The sequence below is a fragment of the Nesoenas mayeri genome, assembly GCF_963082525.1.
Source record: "Nesoenas mayeri genome assembly, chromosome: 2".
NCBI classification, from domain to species: domain Eukaryota; kingdom Metazoa; phylum Chordata; class Aves; order Columbiformes; family Columbidae; genus Nesoenas; species Nesoenas mayeri.
Window position 1 is genome coordinate 73823040 of NC_137543.1, and position 24350 is coordinate 73847389.

At 42.0% G+C, this 24350-nt stretch overlaps 1 protein-coding gene across 2 annotated transcripts in view; it reads left to right on the top strand.

Annotated features, from left to right (window-relative positions):
• Positions 1–24350, top strand: part of GRB10 (growth factor receptor bound protein 10) — a gene marked incomplete at its 3' end in the record, with an annotated part of 107210 nt that overhangs the window by 72886 nt on the left and 9974 nt on the right. The window contains exons 5-9 of one of the 2 annotated variants that reach the window (XM_080340233.1): positions 11634–11790; positions 17553–17668; positions 20464–20538; positions 22991–23128; positions 23729–23839. In XM_080340233.1, the coding sequence (XP_080196359.1) occupies positions 11634–11790; positions 17553–17668; positions 20464–20538; positions 22991–23128; positions 23729–23839 (597 nt within the window). The remainder of the gene's footprint in view (positions 1–11633; positions 11791–17552; positions 17669–20463; positions 20539–22990; positions 23129–23728; positions 23840–24350) is intronic. The other variant, XM_080340234.1, reaches the window with a different exon arrangement.

The following is a 24350-nucleotide window of genomic DNA, read 5'->3' on the forward strand; positions in this document are numbered from 1 at the left end:
GTATACCTAAATATCTGTGGTACTTCATACATCAGGAAAAATAGAGAGGAGCCAGTCGTCTGATTTATAAATGCTGAGAACCTGGAGCAGAGCACTTAAAGATGATCTTTCTCATGGGAAATCCTCAGCCTTGGAGGCACTAAAAATGAAATCACTCAAATGCTTATTCAACTAATCATAAAGGATAGTACAGCTTTAGAATGAAAGATGGCCAGCTGGATAAAAAGATGATGGAAAAGATTTAAGGGCTGTGAAATGAGGTTTATATGATTTATATGATATGATGTAGCTTTGCAGTGAAATCTGTTTTATAAGTGTAAGTGGAATACCGATAGTGATGTACCCACAGAGGTGAAAGCCTGGTCCAGGAGGATGATGTGAATCGCTAGAGAGAGGGGGTGCATTGATGCCAGGGTAGGAGGAGCTGCTTTGGAACAGGTGTTGGTCAGCAGTAGACAGGAGTGCTCATGTCTCTGTGGTGTGACCTGTGATGGGAGATGCAGAGAGCTGGCACGGTGTGGCCTTCAGGGTTGGGCTCAGGAGAGGAGTAAGGGTGGAACAGTGTGTGATGCGTCAAATTAGGCTGCTGGAAACCGTGTGGAGAAAGTGAGAGAGGAGAGGCTGCTACTGTTTAGAGGCAGCGACGTGGCCACAGATGCTTTAAAGCAAATTGTGTGCACGTCTGTCGAACATCTTATTCACTTTAGCTCCAGCAAAGTAACCTTGTTCTTAAAAAGTTGGAATGAAGGCTGCAGACTTCCAGCCCAACAATACTGTCTATAATGAGCTAACTACTTCTTATTTGAGCTGCTGCTGCTCCAGGAATTAGTGCTTGGAAACCTCGGTACACCTAGACAATAGGGGAGAGCTTCTAGAGGATATTGTTGTAAGATTGTATAGAGGACCATTTAGTTGCCTTTGTTTCTCAGCTTCTGGTAAAAACTAGTTGAATCGTTTCAGTTCCTAATAGGCTGTGTTCAGATACTAAGCTCCCTGTTTCTATAATGTCATGTATTGCTTGTTCGGCATCTTTTTAATTAGTGACATTTTATTTAGTCCAAATTAAATATGCCAGATGTAGCTGATTTAGTGGCTAACAATGATGAGTGAGGGGAGGGAGAGCTAACATTATATAGCCGTCTGTTCTCAGGGAAGTTGTGTGCTGCCTTTTTTTCATTTCTAGTTCTACAAGAGAAGTTGGAGTGGTAACCATGGCAGCAGGGAATTTGTCCCTGTAAGCTCAGCAAAGGGTTGGGTTGTATGGGGTTTTTTTTTTGTTGTGTTTGTTTTTTTGTTTGTGGTGCCCCTACTAGGAGGAAAGGGTGTGCAGAATGGTCTGGAGCAAGCCCTGGAGAGGGAACTCGGAGCAGATAAATCAGAGGCACTTGCCGTGGAGTTAAAACTCGCGCGTTGGTCCTGCCGCGGCGTGAGGGGATGGACGGGTGCAGCCGTGAAGCAGGGCAGTGAGAGACATGAAAAGTCTCTTGGTAACTTGGTCTCACTACACTAGGTGTCACGGGGCAGGGTGGTTAGACACTATATGCTCATTAATCTCACATGGTTGTGTTTGGGTTTTCTCCAATATTTTTCTCACTTTTTTTCCACTGAAAATGAGTAATTCTTAGCAGGTTGGGAGTGAGATTTGCACGGGGCTAGCTGCATTCAAGAGAGAATATCTAGCTTAGTCATGATGACATAACCCCGGATTTTGCGTCAGCCCCAGAAACATTTGATCTGTCAGTCTTTAATTGAGGGAAAACCATTGTTTGATGTGTAAATTTACTGAAAAATAAACAGCAGAGCAGTTTTATGGAGCAGTTTCCCATTAGAGCAGTTGCTGAAAATGAGAATTATGCACACGCTGAGGAAAGGATAACGTGAGCCCTCCTCTCCCGCTGACATAACTTCTCCTGGGTTGAGATCTGCAGGGGGTTCATTCTGGCCACACAATCGATGCTTACGCAGTTGCGCAGAAATACTCTCCCAAGGCAAGCAGCTCTGTTAAAAGCATTTATTGTGTGCGCATGACAAACTGACCCATAAAACATCCTGAACGTTGCAGGCAGCAACAATTAGCTGATAGTGGCTGCTTGAAGTCACCGGCTTCCAGAGCTGGTGGCTGGGGAGATGGGAAGTTGAGCAATATTGCTGAATACTGTACAGTGAGGTGACAGCTGATGGCTGGGCATTAGTGACGCTTTGCCATGCTGCTGTAGTTAAGCCTGTCACCCACTTGTTATAAAGCACCCCTGTTTTATTGTCAGAGCAGTATGAACTCAGCCATACTGGGAAAAACTTGTGGGTTACGACTGATGCTATGAAAGTGCAGGAAATTTATATTTCCAAGGTGTGTTTGACCTTTTGGGATTTTCAGCTCATGAAGGCTGTGAGTTTCATAGTGTATTTATACTTCAGGTTTTCATCATTAAATGATCATCATTCTTTGAGTGCCTGTAGGTTATAGCCAGTCTTCGTTAGGAGTCTTTCTCCATGTTTTGCCTTTTCTACTATTACTGTTTTCACTGCCCTGAGTTGCTCTCATCTTTGTATTTTCAGTGCTATACCATACTTGATTCTTCCCCGGATCAAGCTATGCGTATTCAGTTCATAGAGTTTTTCTTAAAACATTTCATTTTTTTCCTTTCCAGCTTCCCCCTCGTTACTGTCAGCTGTGGTGTAGCCTGTCTAGTCTGACATGTCAGTGATGGTTCATTGGGATGTGGAGGGGAATAAAGGGGCTCTTGTAAAGACAGATAATTGATTTATTTTATTTTATTTTATTTTATTTATTTATTGTCTAGTGCACCTCTGTATGTGTTGTGAAAACTTTTTATCCTGCTATTGTCAATTCTGGCAAGACTTGTCAGATTTAGGAGCTGGGACTTCAGCTAAGAACTTGTTTTCATTAGTTTTAAAATTAATTTTAGTCTTCAAGACTGCAGAAAAAAACCTTGGGAACTCGGCACGTTCGAGTACCAGGGAACAAACTCATAAGTCCTTAAATCCTTGGCTTTTTCACTCCTTGTAATTACTTTTTCTGGGAGCAGGGAGGAAGAAACAGAAGTGAGAAGAGGGGATATGTTTGTCTTCCTCTGCATTGCTTTCTAAGTTTGTGATTTCTGCCCAGCTCTGCATCTTACACTTGCTTAGGTTCTTTTGGTACTAGAATAGGTAAACTGGATTGCAGTTGTTCAAGATAAATTTAATAACTACTGGTTCTTAAAATAATGTGTTTGTTTTGTCATGTCTGGCTGTTCCAAATACAGCTTATTTTACATCGTCTCTGATTGTTTGGCTGTTGTTTTATTCCTCCTACTACATCAAGCACAGTCAAACTCCCAGGGTTCCATTGTACCAGATGAGAGACAGTCACTGCCTGAAAGGTTTTCCCATGCATTAAAAATGCACATATTTTCAAATACTAATCCTCATTTTCCAAAGATGTCTTTCAAAATGGTCTCTGATGCCTTTCCTAATAAAACATGGCTGGACAGGTGCATGCAAGTGGAGGGCTGGAGCCAAGTCCAGCTGTATATACAACCCTTAGCGGTGTCCCTGCTTTCTATTCTGCAACCTCTGTTTTCTTTTCCCCTCGGAAGAGCGTGCAAGGGAAAGGGGAGTTTTGTGGACTACCCATGTAGAAGTTGTACTTGGACAATAGTAAATCAAAGTGAGTAGTGAACTGAACGTTGCCAGACCCTGTGCTGAAATGGGTCTCTGGCTCATAGCGTGGTCTGGGCACTTGGATGGCAAGTGCCTCAGCTGCAGTTGTCACAGTGTCCTACTGAGAAAGAAGGAGCCATCCAAGTCTTCAGGACCTGCACCATTTTTCTAAATCCTATGGGAAGCTGCTCCCCAGAGCCTTGTTGCGCTGTCTGCCAAGCTTCAAATTAATGTGGTTCTTGTGGTTGAAAGCCTGTGCAGCAAGGAAGATGTGGTAATAATTTCTTTTCTACAGAGTAATTTATAATGGCAAAACAATTTAAAATACTCAGTAACTAGCTTGGTTACTTAAGAATTTTAATCAAGAAATTGTTATGGTTTTTCTTTGTATTACCCTTTCTATGGTTGTTAGTGACTTAAATTGTGTTTGCAAAAACTTTTCTATTAAACCTTTCTCTTGGAGCAAATTCAGACGATAAATAATGCATGCTGTAAGCACAGCTGAAGAAGATTGCAAACTATCTAGGATAAATTGCACAGTAAAATACATGAAAGATAAAGGTTAATGCCAGCAACATCACTTAATGTCTTTCATTACATAATCAAAGGAGTGTAACAGTGCCTGTAACTATTTTTTTTTTTTTCCCATACATAAAGGATCTCAAAACTAGGAAGGATTTTTGCATGAAAAGCAATTGCTGTTGGGAGGAGCTGTGTGGTGAGAAGGGAGCTTATTCACAGACTTATAATCAAAACTAATGGCAAATGCTGGGTGGGGGATGATGCAGAGGAAGAAGAAAATGTGAGCTTGTCCATGCTGTGACCACAGGAAGAGCCTGGACCCCCAGATTTGGATGAGCTGGCTGTTGTTGGGCTGCCTTCTTACTGGTGTGGACTGGTACTCTTGTCAAAGGCTCCCCAACCTGCTTCCCAAGCTTGCTTTCTTCCAGCATCCTGCAAATACCCAGAAGCTTCAGCAAAATTCATAAAGGCCTACTGTTACTCTTGAAAGGACTGAAAATTAGCCTTTCACCTTTCTTTTACCTAAAAACAAGAGGCAAATGAGGAATTGAGGGGGAAAGACGTGAAAATGTCAAACGGGTCAAATGATTTATCTGAACGTAAGCGTTAAACCAAAGTGGGAAGGTGTGAAACAGTTTTGGAGATACTGTCACAAAATCAGTATATTGTCTGGTTTTAGGTATATATCACCTAAAACTGCATTCTGCTATTTATTTGTAAAATATGGAAATTATAGGGTAGCAACTTACAGTTTCCAAACCTTCAGCCTCTAAGTATGTGAACACATGTTGGAATAAATCTTTTGTTCACGCAGGCAGTGGTTATGTCTTGAGAACGTGCTCTGTGTACAGTATTTTCTTAAAAGTACATTGCACAGTTAACACCTTTTTATGTAAACAGCTGATATTTTTGAAGAAGCTTCGATGCAGTTGCTATACAAGCCTAATTCTATACAGAGGGCATTAATACTTTAAGTTTTGAGAAGACAGGAAGACAGAAACAGATGAGTGCAGACTTCATCCAGTGTCTCCGTAATAAGTAACCATTTTCACATGTAGTTTTTAATTGGAGAAGGAAAAGTTTTGGCTTATTTTTACAATATTTGCGGTTTACGTTTTATTTTATTTGCTCATTGTATATGTTCCTTTAAACGTGCTTTGTGTATATGCAACATCACACAATTTGCTTTTTTTTTTTTTTTTAAAGCTCAAATGTCAACAATTGCAGTGTGTAATTATGCCAGTAGTGCAGAGAGACATGTTTGCTTGATTAGTCACCGCAGCCTGAATTCAGCCAATATAGCTTATGGCATCCAGCTGAAGTCCGGAGCCAGGAGCCTGGATTCCCTCTGCAGCCAGCAGAGAGACACAAATGCCTTTGTCATGTGCTTTAGATCTTAAGTTACCCCATCTCTCTCCCTTAGCTTCAGAAGGAATTTAACTCTCTAAAATTACCTGGAGTGAACATGGGCCTCGATGTTTTTGCATGCTGAGTTCAGAAGCGCTAACCATCCAAATATAGATGCTGACATGAACCTGGCGCTAATCCTGCCCTGCCCTTCTCTGCCCACACCGCTGGGATTCCCAAAACCTGGACCCTCACAGAGTTGATGCCTTTACTATTGCTGTTTGATGACCGCTGAACATAGAATGATGCTGTGATTCCCCTTCAAGTCAAGTTATTCCTCTGACTTGCGGAAATGGATTTAAAATTCAGTAGCCTAGCAAAAAGGGACAGAATCAGGTTTTGTAACATGGCCAACTTGAGTCTTTTTTTTTATTTTTTGAAAGATTGCTGTTCTGAATGTGAAAGTCAAAGCCTGAGATCTTGATCTTAGAACAGTCGTTCTCCTTTGTTGTTCATAGGCTCTTAAATGTGTACCTAAATATAGTATACGCCAGAGGAGAGAGTTAATGTTGCTATGAGAACCTTAACCTCAGCTTTTCCTAGGGTTTTATGTTTATATGTAGGGGGAAAAAAAAAAAAAAAAAGCAATGAACAAAATAACTCACAGTTGGGTTTTTTTTTATAAGGAAGTACTGTGGGATGCCTTGTATATAAGTGATCCTGTCTGCAATGTATTGCTGTTACTGCTGCTGTTGTCTGAAAGGCTCTTTTCCTGCTCGAGCTGTGCAGCACAGAAGGAAAAAAGAGCCATAGGGTTGACCTATATATTTATTTCATTGCAGCAGTTGAAATTCCTGTGTCTTATAAAGCTGCCTTAATGCTGCTGGGCAAGTAAGGGGGGACTGGCTGGTGCTCCAGCGTGTAGATGTGATAGACTGAGTTGCTTGCCTGTCAGGTGTGCACAGAGCACACTTAGGGACTTTTTTTTATCACAGGCTTGCAACTTTGGGAAGCAAAACCTTCCTTTTTTGTTATGTCTTCAGCTAGGCAAATAGCAGTTCAAGGGTAACCTGCACACAGAGCTTGAGTCTTCAGCAGCTTTGAGCTGACTGATCCTAATTGAAAGCTTCCCCATTCCTCCAGTGACTGTGACTCTGCTCTTGTGAGCCCATGAGCTTAGAGTATAGAAAGCTTGGGGAAAAATGATCTCATCAAAACAGGGTTCCAGTGAAAACAGCACGTATGTGCCTGGTACGTAGGTGCCTTCTGCAATAAATGGCTCCTCCTGCTCGCACAAGGTACATGCATTTCAATTGAATTTTCTTTCTGTTTGCCTCACTGGTGGTTACAGTTCTCATGTCCGAACAATCTTGATGAGTGAAACCGGGAGATGAAAGTCAGAATTTGCTGGATTGATTTTTACTTTGTGCAGCTCTTAGTAGTCACTCTTCAGTGTATTTTAATGGCTTTCTGTGTTCTCTCTGATCTTCATCTCTTATAAAGGGAACTCTTGAAGAACTACTGTACTGAAACCTTTTTTCTATTAGATTTCAGTCAGAGAGCTTTCTGATAACTGGTCCTCTCTCCTTATACTTTGGAGTCATAATGCAGGATAACGAAGGTTGGTTTGCGCTGATATGAATTACACTCTGATTAATTTCAGATTGTAGAATGCAAATTTGGATCTATTTGTTGAAGATTGTCAGCATAACGTCATTTAAAAGCGTGAATTTTTATGGTAATTGTAAATTGTCATAGGTTTTATTTTGCAGCAAAAGGGAAAAAATAGTACAAATAGAAAAGTGGAGAAGAAGTAACATGACCATGACATGACTGGGTTTTTTCTATCCTCATTCCTAATAACAGTTGCGTTACTTGATGCACACAAAATACTGCAGAGAGGTTGAGGAACTGAGGCTGGAAGATGTAACAGCCATGAGGTAACTCAAGATACACGACCCATTATGTGAAACCACTGAAGTGATGAATATTAATGTTCTTTTAAATTTTTCATTTTCAAGTCTGTCTGTCTTTCAAAAAAGAAATTAAAAAAAAAGCTTGGGGGAAGAGTTCTTCCCAGAACAATGGTGCAGTCTGTTATCTGCTCCTTTGCACTGTAAAGCACTGAATGTTCAGCCAATATAGTGCTCTGGTTGGCTTAGCATTCTTAACCTTAATTTTGAATAGAAGGTGCCTTGTGCTGCTGACGTAATTAGGGCCTTTTGTAAATCACTGTTGTAGGCAGTCTGCTGTTGCATTTCACTGCATTTCTTGGAGGGATGCAGGGCAGAAGTGTCAGACTAACTTTCTGAACCTCTCCTCAGTTTAAGTGTTTTCATTACTGGAGTATTTTATTCAGAACTGATTCTCCTTCATTTTCCTTTAGAGAAAATAATTGCCAAATCAATTTTGCAAGTGAAAGACTGTTTCTGCTGGAAGAAGTTTGAATAGGGAGCACTTAACATCTTGAAGTACGAGATGCTTCCAAAAGAAAAAAAAAAGAAAAAAGGAGGGAAATACAAGAGGGTTGGATTTGACCAGTTGACTTTAAATTTAAGTCCTCTGTGATACAGGAATATTATCTGCCTTTTTTGTCATGGAAACCGTCTAAAGGTTTGAGCCAGAGCTTTGTGACCGAACTGGTTTCATACTTGTGGTTATACGTCATGCTCTGCAACTTTGTGTGGGGGCATAAAATCCCCTTACCTTCTGCGTAAGCCTCTTAGGGACTGGCAGACTTGCCTCTGCAGAGGGACGGGGTTTTGTCCCTCTTGTGTCTCTCCCCTGTCCTCTAGGGCCGGGTTCGGCTCAGGCCATTCTGTCCCCTCCTGATGCAGTCTTTTATATCCGTGATGTCAGCGTCGATACACGGCCTTGCGCCGTCCTTGATCGCGAACACAGCACTATTAATAGTCAGTGAAGTTAACTTGCTCATTTCAGCTTTCACGCCATCTGCCCGCTGCACGCCAGTCCCTGGGCTTTAAAGGTATCATTACAAACCCCACCGCTGACCGGCCCTGTGAAGGGCTGTACTGACGGTCACACCGTGTTTGCACCGTGCCCCTCATAGTCGCTGTAGTGTGGGAATGGCGAGGGGCCTGGCTCGTGGGAGAAGGCGACGTGGTGTCACAGCAGAGTCGCACGGCGAGCAGCAGCCATTGTCCATCCTGTGCCTTCTCCCCAATGCTGTTGTACCTTCAGGGTGGCTGGCATTGGGCTCAGACTCTGGGCGAGGAGCGGGGAGGGTAGGATATATACCCATGACCCCTTCACACCAAGGGAGCAGAGCATCAACCAGTGTGAAGGACAGCGCAGCTTTCTGCCGGTGGCTGTACTCCATCGAGTCTTTGTGTGCTCGGGAGCAGGGAAAAGTGTGCTGTTGGTCTTGCAGCTCTCTCTTTTTCCACCTGCAAGGACAGGAGAGGCAGAATGGCTTTCCCTCTCTTCTGGGACTTGGCAGCGACAAGGATCAAGTGCAACCTGTCCTATATCTCTGCCTTGTTCCCAGCAGAACTGCAGAGAAGGAAAAGAGGTGGTTTTGTGCTCCAGGTGTTGAGAAAGTGTCGATTCTGCTGGCGTGTGCCTGGTGCAGGCTCCCCTGTTGAAGGCTGAGGCAAAGAGCGTGGGGCTGTGCATCTCGGTGACTAACGAATGAATGAATGATGTCACTAGGTTGGTTCCTGAGGCAGGAAATCCATCCGAAATAGTTTAGTTTCAATACAGAAAGTGGAGTTACTTGCACAGAGTAAGCCGAAAGTAGAAAGGATTTCCTTTCACCACCACCTTTTTTTGGTTGTGGCACTCCTTTCCAATTTCTTGTGATAAAAAAAATAGAAGAGAGGAAAAAAAAAAGTGTATTAGTCCCTCCCCATTCCCCACTAAAAACCAAATAAAATAGCGATTTTCTGTCTTGTTGAACACTGGCTTTCCAGCATGCTTACATGTCTGGGGAAGGGAACTCGAGCGCTGTGCCCTGCTGTTGCAAACCGGTGCAATTTCTGCTGGGTATGTGGGGCGTTCGCACGCCGGTTGTTGGGTGTCTCGGCCGCTCACCCGTGTCCCTCGGTGCCACCAGCGCGCTGCCGGGTGGCGGAGCGGGCTGGCACCGCTGCTGCTGCCCGGGCACTCAGATCGCGGGTATAATGCGCCAGTTTACTGTAAAATGGGTGCTAATTACAGAAATCAGACTTGCCCGCAGGACAAAAAAGCACCCCCCGCCCCCCTCCCAACAAATTTCTGTGTATACGGGGATGGTTAGGCGTTGGCAGGAGTGGGAGTGCAGCTGTAACATTGTACAGCATGCATGCCTTCCCCAGAGCTACAGCAACCGGGATTCCCCCCTCCCCTCCCCTCTCTCCTCCAGAGCCTACTTCTGAAAGAGCTGGCTCATCCCTGCTGTCAGATGAAGCCGTTTCCTGAACGCGCGGGTTGGAGTCACTTGGGTTCGATGAGGCTTTAACTCCTCCCTCACTGGGCTTGAATTTGTACGTAGCCGGGGGAGCGGGGTGTGTGTGTGTGTTGGGGGGAGGAGGCGGCCGGCGGGCTCTGGGGCGTGCGGCGCTGCCTCTTGCCGCCGCCCCCCTGCTCGCCTCCCCGGGCCCGCGGCACCCAGCCCCGCGGGGAGCGCGTCCCGGGAGCCGGCGGCGGGGCGGCCCGGCCCGGCCCGGCCCGGCGGGGAGCGGCGGGAGGAGAAGTTCAAGTGCTGAAGTTGCAGGCAGATGACATCAGCCGCGGCCGGGGCCGCGCTCGGCGCCGGGGCTGCGGCTCCCCCCGCCCCCCCACAACCCGCCTTTGAACTTCAGGGGTCTCGAACACCCGTGGGTGGTCATAAAAACAAATTTCCTTTGTAATTTTTTTTGGGGGGGGAGATGGGGGGGGCTTGGCGGGGGGGGCGGGAATAATTTGGAAGTCTGATAGTGTGTGGGAAATGATTACATCAGTCGGAGGGAGGGCTAGGATTGGTCTACCCGGTGTGGTTTGATTCACTACCGCAAAGATTGCGTGTAACCCTTTGAGTGGAGCTCTGGCAGAGTTGTTTCCCTCCCCAGAAACAGTCCCCATAGCAGGGGCTACGTGACAGGTACGGTACCGCCGTCCGCTGACACCGCCGGCACCCCGGGTGCGCAGCCATAGGCTACCAAGGGTCGGCGGAGGCAGAGAACAAACTCTCTCCCAAGAGGCAATCTCTATTTAAAATGCCATCTTGTTCTTCCGACTGCTGCCTTTTACATGCCGTTGAGGTAAGATTTTCCATATCAAATTACCCTCCGGGTTTTTGTTAGATTCGCTTTCTCTTGCTAGGATGCGGAGTGTTTCAAACGCAGGGTCTATTTAAATCTCTGACCTGCACGTTCGCCCGGAGAAATAATTTTGCGGCAACTGTCTCTCGTTTGAGCAGAACAATACAAAGAAGAAAGCATCTGTATAATTCAGGAGGTGGGGAGAAGGTTCCTGACTTGTTCTCTCATCTCCATTAATATTTAGGATGTGCAGCATATGCACATTCAGTTTCAAACTCCTTCCAAGCTAGGATCAAAAGAGAAGTCGGGGCAGGCAGGGAAATGTGTGGACTGTGCTAGCTATGAGTGATCCGCCGGCAAACTGCAAGTGGGACTTCCCAGAGTGAAACAATCAAAAGTTAGGGGGGAACAAGAGAGCCATTTTTTAATCTTTGGGGTCTCGGCCTGCTCCTCCTTAAATGTTCAAAAGCCCGTGATGGGATCGCAAAGAAAATTGTGTGTGTTTGACTGGATGTGATTTCTCTCGCCCACTGTTGCCGAAGTGCCTCTCTCGATACTGTTTCACATTTGCTTACCTTACACAGCTTTATATGGAACCTGCTCTCTCACCTTTTCTGTGTATGTGGTCATATTAACCCTGCTGAACCTTTGTTTAGTGCAGGGAGGTGTTGGGGAGGGGGGAGGGGAAATAGGGCAAGGGGGTATCAAGAGAAAGTGTTACAAAGTGAATCACCCATGTCGTATGTCCTGGCTGCCAAGGTGCTTGGAACCGTCATGCCAAGAGGATGCTTTTCTACGGTAGCTGTGTGGTTTGCCTATGTTCAGAGCTGTTGATCTGTAAGTGTACCCTTTATGTTGCAGGATGTAAAAGTCTTTAGTGAAGATGGAACAAGCAAAGTGGTCGAGATTCTAGCAGACATGACAGCCAGGGACCTCTGTCAGCTGCTCGTTTACAAAAGTCATTGTGTGGATGATAACAGCTGGACTCTAGTGGAGCATCACCCTCACCTAGGATTAGGTAGGGAATGGTCAAAGGGGTGGCATGGTTACCTGGGAACATAAAATATGTATAATTCGTATTAATGTGCTTCCAGCAAGAACATTTTCTTTCCACTGCTTTTATTTGTACAATTAGCTGAAGTCATGTACATGCTTTTTGTATATTACAATTTGATGTTAAGCGTTTAAGCCATTTTAAGTCCTTCTCTTATTTCCCATCCTCTGTTTTATTACCAAAAAAAAAAAAAAAAAAGAAAAAAGAATTGTCTAATCTTCACGCTACTGCTCTGTTGCTACCTTGCTGTGTCTGAAGCTATTGCAAATAAACAGCTTAGGCAAATTAAGCTTGATCCTTAGAGTACCGGTCCTATGAAACAGCTCAGCTCATCACCAGCTGGGAGACCTGGGTGAACAGACTCAGCTTTGCATACCTACAGTAATGCTTATGAAAGCTAGACGTGCTGAGGGTGGGGGAGGGGGCTGGCTAAACTTCAGGCAGGGAAAAAATGGTGGCACCACCCTCAAATCCATTGGCAATTTCTGGACCAGCAGTGGCATCTGCTCTCCAGGCAGCAGCTCCTCCACCTGATTGAAATTAAGGTGTCATGGTTACAGTTTCAAGAAGGCAGCAAGAGGAAGAACTGTGGGGAATTAAATAATACTGTGAGTTGGTTTAATTATGCTACCTGAAAGAGTCTAATGTCATTCAGTCTTGCTTTTCCTGTTATTTTGTGGCACTGATTAGTTGCTGGGTTCTGCTGTGCAGCTTGCAACTGCATATCGCTTAGATGCGCTATCTCTAATTCCATGTACCATACAATAACGCTTTAGAAAGTGTAGCATTTGGAGTATCAGTTGATATACCTCATGGGAATTTTTTCAAGAAAATAGAGGAAGACGAACCGTAAGCTGCGACCACTGACACTGGAATTGTGAATGCTGTCTGTAGCTGACAGAGGCCTTTTCTGTGTGAAAATGTAATTCAGAATCCTCACAAATAAAAAAAGGAAATGATTTCCCGGAGAAGTAATGCCCTAAACCGATACTGTTAAACACAGATAAATTCACTGCTCTACAGAATAGCCCTCAAAAAAATTATCAGATCCTGATTGTTTAATGCTTTTATTGGGTATCTCTCCTAGTATAGAAATATGTGAAAAAATTAACATGAAACACCATTTGGATATGTCTGTGGTATACTTTCAGTTCTGAGGACACAGGATGAGGTGAAGAATTAAGGTATAAATTACAGAATCTTTATCTCTGTAGCTTTATATGCCACATGCGCGCTTCTAACAACCTTTGCAAATTTTCACTTTTATCAATGCTCATTAAACTACCAGGCTCTCTTTTTCTATATTCTCTTTCCCATCATTGCTGATTACCAAGGTATTGTGTAAACAGAAGCCTTCTCCTTTGTAACCAACATCCTTCTCCTGCCAGATTCATTCAATGATGCCACAATTCAGTGTTTGTGACATCACAATAGCTTCCATGGTGACTAATTGTGCTGTCAAACTCTGGTGTGTGACATCTCTGAATGAATCGGGCAGGAGGCTGATTAGGAAATCAAAAGCTTCTGTTTACACACAAATAACTTGGTAATTAACAATGATGGGAAAAGAGCAAGATACTTATCGGGCTGCATTTATATACATGGGGACCTGCCTGCCTTGGACCTGTTTCACACTGAAGCACAAAGCGGGGCCTCGGTTGTCCCAGAGAAATGGGGTGTGCAGGTTGGGGCTTCACCAGCCCCACCAAACTTTGTTCCCCAGGGACTGCTCCAGGGCTGTCCTCTGCAGGCCACGCAGTACATCTGCGTGAAAAGCAATGCAGCGTCTCAGGGTGCAAAGCGAACAGACAAAAAAGTCTTTAAAGCGACAAAAAAGAAGATGCAATGATACAAATTTTGCATATTTGAAAGGATGTGGACAGAAAAGGGAATAAAAGAGCTCATTTAATGAGAGACAACAGCATCCGATTTCTTGTGTTTGGGAAAAAAAAGTATACACTGTAAAATATTCAGTAAACTTCAAATACTAGCTTTCATGTGTCCACCCAGTTTTGGTTGCAGTTTGAATTTTTTGTTTTACGGCTGCCTATTCCTAGCTTCTCAGTAGCTCAAATGCTGCGCTGTATTTCAGAGATTGTCAGATCAAGGTAGTAATCTGTCTGCACCTTAGGTGAAGTTATTATCAGGTGTCTGATGTTCCATAGTTTTCCCTCTAGAAATAAGATTGCTATTATTAAGTATGAAACAATGGGTGAATAGGTACTTACCAGTGTGGAGAGAAATACGGCTTAAAAGCAGTGAGAATTCTTTGTTTCTAGAAGACATTGTTTCTTACTCAAGACATCCTTGCTGACTTAATGCTGTAGGTGGTAATCTTGAAGCCCACCAAAAGAGGCGAGTTCATACATTAAGTTCACTGCTGTTTATTTTATCCCTGGTCTTCTCTAATGTTACTTTTCAAAAGAGCTCAGTTTGCAGAACCGGTTAAACTTTTTACTGTTGGGCAGACTGAGTACAAGCAAATTTTTGAAGCCAGCTGCATGTTTATGATTGTAGTGATCTTCCAGGTCCCAGTTTTTAAGGAACCTTCACCTGACTGCTTACTTTGCACACGTAATCAAGTGTATTCCAAATAACATGTGTGCTTACAAATTACTTCAAATAGCTATTGGACTACACAAAGTATTTGTGTTCTCACTGGAGGCAATAGTGTGACAATTTACCGTCAGACTTGCTTAGATTTGACATGTGGAAATGGTTTCTGCTGTGCTGTACCACTGGTATCTAAAACACTTTGTGGTCAAGATTCAAGCAGTCTGTGAAGCTTGAATTGGTTCCGTTATTTCATTTGCAAATAGAAATACACCTAGCCTGTTCATAAAATGTGGCATTCTCCCTATGTGCCACTTCATGCTTAACTATTGTCAATTTAGGATGAGGACTCAGATACCCATATTGGACATGAACAGAAATAATGATGATGAAGTCAGGCTGTCATGATAGTATGTGTCTGGGCACTGAAAGAATCTGTACTTACAGATCTCATTTTTCCAGGTCCAGAACTGACTGTACATCTTATTTAATACAGTTGAAGCAGGAAAAAAAAAAGTAGTAGGGCTCTGAAATATATGTAGGTTAGAAGAAATAATTTCTGCATAGTTTTGTACATAGATTTTTCTTGTTTACATGTGCATTGAATTTGATTTGCCTTAACCTGCATGAATTAAAAATGGAACAGTTAGACCCAGTACTTGATAAAATACAGAAACAGGGCTGGCTGTTTCACACTTCGGTCCACCTGTCGTTTGTAGTGATTCTCTAATGGGGAATTTTGGGCCATGCACGTGAGTTTTTCATATTGGAATCCAGCTCCTTTTTCCATCTTGTATTACTTCTACAGTTCTGTGGAAGTTTAGATAATAATACACAGCAATTTTGGGGAAAAGAAGAAGTCTGTCCTGTTCTTCTAGGAAGTATGTAGACAAGACTGAGTTGAGCCTGTCAGATAAACTAAAAAGAGACATTTGTGGTCAATTCAGCTGCAGTGCCACCTGAAGATAGACTGACCTACTGAACAGACCGAGATCTGTGCGTCTGCTTTGTAGCAGGAAGCTCAGAGCAAGGCTGAGGTGGAGTTGCTGGTGTGTCAAGAGGCAGTTCATCCCATTTGTACCAACCGAGTGCAAATTACCAATGACTTCCCAAGTGTACAACTTCTATGAAGTAGGAGCAAACTGGCTAGGACTGGCTTCCTTTTTCCGTGCACGTGCTGTGAAATGCTGCCTGTTTTCTTCAAGGTGGCTTTCACCATCAAAATAGAAATTTAAACCACAGAATCTCAAAAGGGTCTTGATTCAGTAAAGAAATACAACTATGTCAGTTGCCTGAAGCATCTAAGAAACAGTCACTGGATATATTACACGAACTAACGATCAAAATGCAAAACAAATTGACAGACATTCATCTGTACTGTATTTCCTCAGGACAGAATGAATAGGATGTGGTTTGTCCCTGCCCTTAGCTGAGCAATCTTCAGTGCACGAGGAAAGCAAAGACCACAGCTTAGTGTGATGACAGAAGCAGGACGTGGTCTTTCAGGGTACATACTGTGATGAAGATTCACACCAACGTGATTAAATGTTTTTTGGAGGAATCATAATGTAAAAAAACCCAAACTAACAAAAAAACCCACAAACAAAAAACAAACCCCAGAAAGGCCTCCCATCCTCATAGGCCCACTGTCCTTCTCACGCCATGGAGGAGATTTAACTTAACTGGTTGCCCATGACAGCAATACCTGAAACTTCATCTGTGAAGCCCCTAGATAATGTGGAGGTTTAGGTGATGAATGCTCAGGTGGGGAAAAATGTCCTTAATTGACTGCTACCAACAGCAGGATTGTGGCATACATTGTTCAGAGAACTACTCCTTGAAAGTGGTGTTACAGCTAATGTACCAAGCATTTGTTTGAGAGCAGCTCAGTATGGAAAATCTTCAATGTTAACCCCTTGAAACACAACTGTAACAAGGCTGGACACTGCAAATGCATGATAAATGAAGTCATCAATGAGTTGGTCATGACTGACAATCTAAATGCGGGTGAAAAAGACTGTGGGATCATTCAGAGATAGGTTAAACTTTCAATCAAAGAGCTTATATTCATCTGCTAAGTTGAATAACTGGAGTGACATTCAAGAGCCTGCTGCTTTTTGAGATACCAGTGACTGCTTGCTTTCTATCCTGAGAACACCCCAAGAGAATTTGGGTGACAGCCTGGCATTTCTCACTGTGGGAATGCGAGGATGCAGAACACCAAGTGGGGAGGGGACACTCCAAACTTCTTCAGCCAGCAAGTCACATGCATTTTGGATAGAGCTTTGCATAAGTTATTTTTTGTTTGACCTCATTTTTTATTTCCTATTATATAAGGGATGAAAGTACTGACTATAAGGACTTTTGAAAAATATCTAAATATTTTCTCGGAAACTTCTGAAGATTTGCCAAGATAATGAGTTCATTAAGTAGTGCATGCTTAGCCCAGTTGCCTTCTTTTGAGTTACTGCTTTCAGTGAATTGGATTTGTTAAGCTATCTGTTCATGCTTTGATGTGCCATTCTTTTGACCAGGGAAGTGGTGGTTATGGGGAGTTACCTTGTAACCAAATCTAGAGCAGAAAATTGCCCTGTCATGTGTACAAAACATTTGTCTCTGTCAGTATTCCTGTAAAGTAGATCCTGTGACCTCTTTCATAATAAACCCTATTGTGTAGCATCTACAATAAAGGCCTGAAGTTCACCTTGAAATGAACTGGTTTTGTAGAGTGTGGTCAAACAGGACACTGTATTTCTGGGATAGTTCAAGACCTAATAGTGGCCTTTCTACAACTTTTTTTCCCCTTAAATCTGTTCACCTTGCCAGTTCTACAGCATATAACCAGCACCAAAAGAAGACATCAATGTGTATTATTTAAGCTAATGCACAAAAAACCCCTATGTTCTTCCATTTCTCAAAAGTCTGTGTTTATAAAGTCCTGATGTAGGAAATTTTTGAAGAAACACTGCTGTCTAGCGTTAAACTTTGTAATACTCACGCCCTAGTTCCTTTAGATGCCTCATGGCAGTATGGTTAGAAAGCTACAATATGTTTTGTTAACTTCTTAAAAGGTAATGGAATTACACTGGGTTGTTTTACTCCTGTTCTTTGGAAGGTGGTCTTTCTGCTTCTGCTGGTTGACTGTGTGTTAACTTTGTGTTCTTTTTCCACAGAGAGGTGTTTGGAAGATCATGAGCTCATAGTTCAAGTCGAGTCCACAATGGGAAGTGAAAGTAAATTTTTGTTCAGGAAGAATTACGCAAAATATGAGTTTTTCAAAAATCCCATGGTGAGTCTCATTGCTTAGTTGTTTACACCGCACTGAGAGGGATGGATTGCAATAGCATTGCTGGGCACTCTTATGTCTTAAACATCTATTATAATTAAAAGAAAAAAAAAAAAGGAAATCAACAAACTCAATTCTTTCCAAAGAAATTTTAACCAATGTTTAAATTCCTTGTACTCTTCTCCCAGCCTAAAAATTTCAAGTGTTTTCAGGTTACCAAATATACTTATTTCATAATGGCTATTGTTACATTGGAGAGTGACCAAGCCAGGGAAACATTTATTGGTTTAAGAACAACAATCAGAAGTGCAATTTACTCATTATCTTCAAAGTTACCTGATTTGAAGCAATTTGATTGTGTGGCAGGCTGTATTCAAACCTTTTAATTTCTGACAGTAATAATTTAAAAAAAAAACCCCTCTGGGTAACCCCTAAAACACTTACTACATACAAGGAATTTTCAGTTTATGGTTATATATGTTGGGCATTGTCTCACTTGTGGATGTGCTTTACTAGCATGCTCTGCCTTCTCTACTACTCACAGTAACTCACCTTCTCTGTCCTCGTGTATCTGTGCTTGAAAGGTATTATATGTCATAACTATACTTATTCCTGGACTTGTAAGTTCCTTTGAATGTTGTAATTTGAAACTGTTTGCAGTCTGACTGCTTATTTAGGGATGATTTGTCACATTTTATCTAAGTAATTAAGTTGGAACAGACCGTTGACATGAACCAGTGTCAGCTGGTGTGACCCATCTAGATAGCTAAAGAAGGATAATCCAGAGGTGGCTTAGGTGAGAACAGATTTTGGGTCAGTCGGGCATTTGTGATGCCAGAAGAAAAAAAGATACGTGAGGTCACATGAAAAGTCATTGCTGAAATTACTGCAGATGATAAATTAATTCTTTTCCTCATAGGCGCTAATGCACAGTTGCTGCATCCTCGCACATGTGCTTGCACGTACATTTGTCATCTGCTAGTGCTTGTTTCAGAGGCTGTGCCTTGACTTACTGTGTGAAACATTTCTGTACATGGAGTGTTTGTAATTTTTCACTTCTGTTGATCTTCCCATCTGATAACCTATGAGCATCTGAGTGTTGTACAGAAATTTCGGTATCATAGGAGCTAGCTAGCACATTGATTTCATGTGGCATACTTTAATTAATAACAGATCATGAGAGTAAAACCCAGAATGCTTGGCATTCAGTCCCAGGCTCCTGCAATCAGAGAATAAATCATTCTTCTGGTGTAAGAATGCGAAGGCTCCCTATCCGTTGCATTAGCTGTTGCCATATGGTGCTGTTTCTACTCAAGAGAGGCTGGTAAATGTTAGCTTTCATAATTCATTGTGCAGCTTACCTGGCAGAAGGGTGATTTCTCTTCAGCCCTTCTCTTTATGCTTTGAAGACTGAAATTTATATTGCCTGAAGCATGATGAATGGTCTAAACTGGAAATGTTTTTGTTGTGATTCATCCTGTTGATCAGTTGTTTTATTTCAGGCATTTATTTCTGGATGTCTTCATGCTTCAAATAAAATGTTTAAGAACTTGCCACGTATAGTAAATTCAGTGTATCAAATTACATAAACATGGCAAATGAAAAGGGGAACTAGAGGGAAAAAATTGGAAGTCAGGTCAGCGATCTAGCAGTCAGAAAACTGTCTGACTTTTGTCATGCAAAGATTCAGCATGGATGAGATACTGTACCGGATGCCTGAAATCAAAAAGCTCTGTAGAAGCACCTGTTTGTGTGTTAAACAATATTTACTTCTGTATTTGCAGGACGGGGGAAAGGAGGTAGATGTCTGCTTTGCAGTTATTCAAATCCAGCATGTGAAACAGGGCATGTGATACAGAGCCTAATTATTACATGTGTGCTTGTTCAGTTGTCATGATTTCATTTCATGGAATGTATACTGGCCTATCCTTGCAAGAAAAAACACTGGGCTCTTTTATCTTGCCCTGAAATATGAACATATAGGGGTAGGTTTTACCAAGGGCTTTTCTCTTGAGAGATTGAAGGGTTTCAAGCCTTGAGTGTAATTGGGCTGTTGAACAACCAAATGGAAGCATCGTCACGTATAAGCTCTTTGTCATAATTCAAGTCTGCAAATGGCAATTCGCATGGAGCCTTCTGAGGGACTGAGCAGGTTTTAATGTCAAGCAGATACAGCACTGATGAACTGTATTTTGGATAGAAAGAGTGTTATCAAAGATGAAGGTCTACATTCTGTAGAACCTGCAGCATCCTCATCTGAGACTTCTTCTAATGCCTTTGCATCCAGCTTGCCCCTGTGAGGTCAGATAAAACTTGTTATTTCGTCTCCTCTGCATCTTCCACATGGCAAGTGGAGTTGCAGAGAGTTTATTTGCTGAACAGCCTTTCTGGATGAGGAGGGAAGCCCAGAAATTTGGTGGCAGAATATGCAGTAATCAAGGAGTCACTGAGTACCCAACCTGCAGGTCCATTCATCTTGTCCTTTCTTAAAAAGCAGAGGCTGTTAGAGATCCCCCAAAGCCCTCAGTAGAAGAGGAAACAGTGGGAAAATGTACTTATGAAATACTGCATATCAGATACTTCAAAAATCCATCTTCTGTCTGCATGGGTGTTTGGTGGGCAGAAGGGAAGACTTGCACTTGAAAGCCCTAGTATGATTTTCTGTGTCAGGGGATCTCCAAACTGGTTTAAGGGTGATAGTTCCAAAAAATTGATGACTGGAAGAAAATTCCACTTGTTCTGTGTGAAAGTGTTCAAATATGATGTGATTTCCAATTGTCTTCTCTTTTTGTGTCTAGAATTTCTTTCCAGAGCAAATGGTTGCGTGGTGCCAGCAAACAAATGGCAGTATCCCACAGTCACAGCTTTTGCAGGTACTGTAAGTTACCTGTACGGACAAAGAAAGTTTTGGAGCTGGAGGGGAGAGGTTGAGAGGAAAAAAGGGAGAATTCAAAGGTCTGGAAATAACTGGTCAGAGAAAGACCAGTGTAGTGAGTTAGCATATGGTACTAATGTTGAAAATATCCGACCAAGATTTTACCCAGTGGCACTGAGGTGTAAGTTATAAGCACAACGTATTCATAGCTATGTTCACACATATTTGTTCTGCTAATACTCAGCTTAACTCTGTGGGTACCTGGTTTGGCGACCTAATGTTGTTCCTAAAACGATCTCAGCAGATATATTTCTAGAAAAACAAATACACCTTATAAAAAGTAAAACAGAAGTGCTCTTCTATACTCTGCATCATAGCACAAATAGATGAAGAAAGTGTATGTACAAATAACTGATTATAGCTTGGTTTCTGTCATTTTGCATGTTTACAAATATGCACTGACTCTCTGTTTAAATACAAGTTTCCACTGACTTTTGAACCAGTGTGCTCATTTTGTCCCGTAACCACTTAAATCCATTAAATACTGGCTCCACACTCACTGAGAAGAATTTAAAACATTAGCATATATTGCCCACTGGGAAACCAAATAAGAATCAGACCAATATCTGGCATTAAAAATAAAAGTCACATGCAACGAGGCTGCAGTTAGGAACCAAAACTGGCATGAATGGGCATTGCCACAGACTGGTAGGAGCAGAGGTGTTCACACCTTGGGCCCTTTTTGTGCAGCGAAAGTGGAGAATTGAGTTTACTTTTTAACATGAGCAGTGGGACTCCCTAAAAAGAGCGAGATGTTCTTGAAGACAGAAGCGTTTTGAATGTAGGGTAACTCAAGCAGTAGGGAAAGGAAAACCTTACAACCTTGTGAGATACAAGAGTTTGTTCCTGGAAAGACTCAGGTACCGTGCAGGAGAAACATAGGTCACAGGGGTTAACAGTGCGAGAGGGTAGGGGAAAGAGGATGCGTACGTTCTCTTTGGTTTATTGTTTAACCCTAAAAAACAGTCTTCCTTAAAGCTTTTGTATTGAATACCCTTTCCTTTAAAAAAATACACAACCATTTTTCATAATTTCAAAGACAATTGTAATTTGTTGTAGGTAAACTACCTGCAGTCTAGTGGCCATGTAACATGTTGCATCTGAGGCCACCTCAAACATTGAGCAAGTACGCTGTTTTTAATTACACATTAAATAGGAAAGAATATTAAATATGATCTTATATGCGGCATAAAGAGCTAGTATTTTTAGTCTTAACAATAGCATTAAAACCAGTGAGATCTGTTTTTGCTAGTGTCAGGCTGGCTCAGATGTGCAAAAAGCTTGCATCTTAGTTTACTTTTGGTTTATCTAGCTGGACACAGAGAATATATTCCTCTTTTGGTCTTTCTCACAGTTGAGAAGTGGATTCATAATACAAATAGTGGGAAGATTGACTAAAGATTGAATATTCTTTTCCATTCTGTTAGAAGAGATGGGGAGAAGGACTGGAAAAAAGAAATAAGGTTTTAATGTGACTAAGAATTCTGTCACGGTGCACTTATTGTTGGTCTTGTTTCCTCTGAGCATTATCCACTAAATAACACCAAAACACAACTTCCAAGAACTGCAGAGGCATCTAGGCCAACCAGGTTTATGCATTTTTCTTCCTAATACTGAGTTTATTAGTTTGGCATTTAACTTACTGAGAAAGCCCCCTATCATGTAAAAATCTGGCCCATTATAATATGGGAGCCATCCATCAATTCACTAACCATAGTTAATACTTCCTTCCTTTGATGAATCGCAAATCAAATGATTCCATATGTGGTCCCTCTAATCACGCCAAGAACTTAAATACTTCTGAATCTTGAAGTCTAGTGTAATTACTGACACTTATTTGTCTGCTCTATGTTTCATTTTGAGTTAAATATTCTGTTGTCTGTCCTACCTCTTGTCTTGGGACAGGTGCATGTGCTGTGTAAGACTTTAATGTGGGAAATCTCGAAATAGGTTGTTCCCGTTCTAAAATTTGGGGATGAAGTTGAAGATTTTCGCTAATGTTTCCAAGTTAGACTAGTTGTCTGAATTGTTGTGACAGCGTATTATTTTAAGAATTAATAAGCTTACTTTATGTCCCTTCAGGCTAAGTGCAGGAGGAACAAGTCTATAGAAAACTGGTTAGCCTTTTGGAGGTTTAAGTATTGACACAGAGAACAGGAAAATGTCAGTGGCAGAAGGAGTTAGCTTAGGTAGATGTAACAGGAGGAGCAGGAATATCCGTTTTGGTTATAAATCTCTTAAAATTTCTAGGTCAGTTTAAGCATAATATGAAACTGTGCCCCAGGTCAGCTAAGTGATTTGCCGTTTGCTTCTCTCTTCTGAAAATACAGTGACAATTTTATGATCCATCCATAGGACACAGTTCTCATTTACATTTTCTTCTCCAACAGAACTTTTTAAACTCCAGTAGCTGCCCGGAAATTCAAGGTTTCTTGCATGTGAAAGAACTGGGTAGGAAATCATGGAAGAAATTGTATGTGTGTTTGAGAAGATCGGGACTTTACTGTTCTACAAAAGGAACTTCAAAGGTAAGATTAAAAAAGAAGTTGCACAGTACTAGTATGTAAAAGCATTTTCTGCTTTTACAGTGGGGATTTTTTGCTGGTGATTAAATATCTGCACACAGTGTTCCCTTTTTTTATCTCATAGGAAAGGATAAGCAAGCCATGATCAAATGACAGCCAAGCCCGGAGCTCTCAATGCATGAAAATAGCTATATAGCATTGTTATATAATAAAACCAAACTAGCTGGGCGACACAATTGTGGCTGCTGAAGTTGTGCTAACAAGGTTAGCATATGGCTCGTGAATTTAGTTTAAATGGTACCATAAACAATATTTTATATTCTCGAACTTTTAGATTTCTCAGGAGCAATGTAATAGGCTGTGCCATTTTCAATGTGGTGTGTTTGAATAAGTGTTTTGTCAGCTGCTTCTCTAAAGCACTTTCTGCTAGCAGGCTGATATTTAAAAGGTGACATGCCCTGTGGGCTCCAGGCTGCCTGAGAGAGGAGCACAGTGTTCACACACTGCCCTCTGTTGGAGGCTGGTCTTGAGAGACTGCAAAACTTGCAGCAAAATCTTCCAAAGTCGTACACTCACCTATGATAAAACATGTTATTTCCCCAGGAGCCAAGACATTTGCAACTGTTGGCTGACCTAGAAGACAGCAATATCTTCTCATTGATAGCAGGCAAGAAGTTGTACAGTGCACCTGCAGAGTATGGATTTTGTATAAAGGTAATTCTTATCGTGAAGTTCTTCCAAAGTTCCAGACAGGGTTGGTAGCTTAGAGTCCTCCCAGCCTGCAGCTCAATGGGGTTTGTATGTAAAACTCTGCAAGCATTTCTGACTTGATCTTTAACATCTTTCATTTGGCAGGCATGTCCTGTGAATCTTGCCATCGTTTTGTGTGACACTTTTAACACTTTATCTGGTGCTCCTTTGGCTTGGGAAGTTCTGTGCAAGAGCAGCTCAGTGCTGAAGCGTGGTGTGCCTGTGAGATGGCCTTGGCTGACCTCACAGATTAGTTATTTTTTTCAATCACTCTAATTGAATAGGAAAGTTTGTCTGGACAGTGAGCACCAAAACTATATAGCTACAAAGAACCAAGCTTCGATTCGGTGTAATTGCATTTATTTAAAGAGGAAGATTGCCTTAGAAAATGGAAATAAGAATAAGCAGTTGCCTTTGAGGATTTCAAAAACTGCTGTGCTGATGGATAGGTTTGGAAAGTATTTCAAAGCTCCAT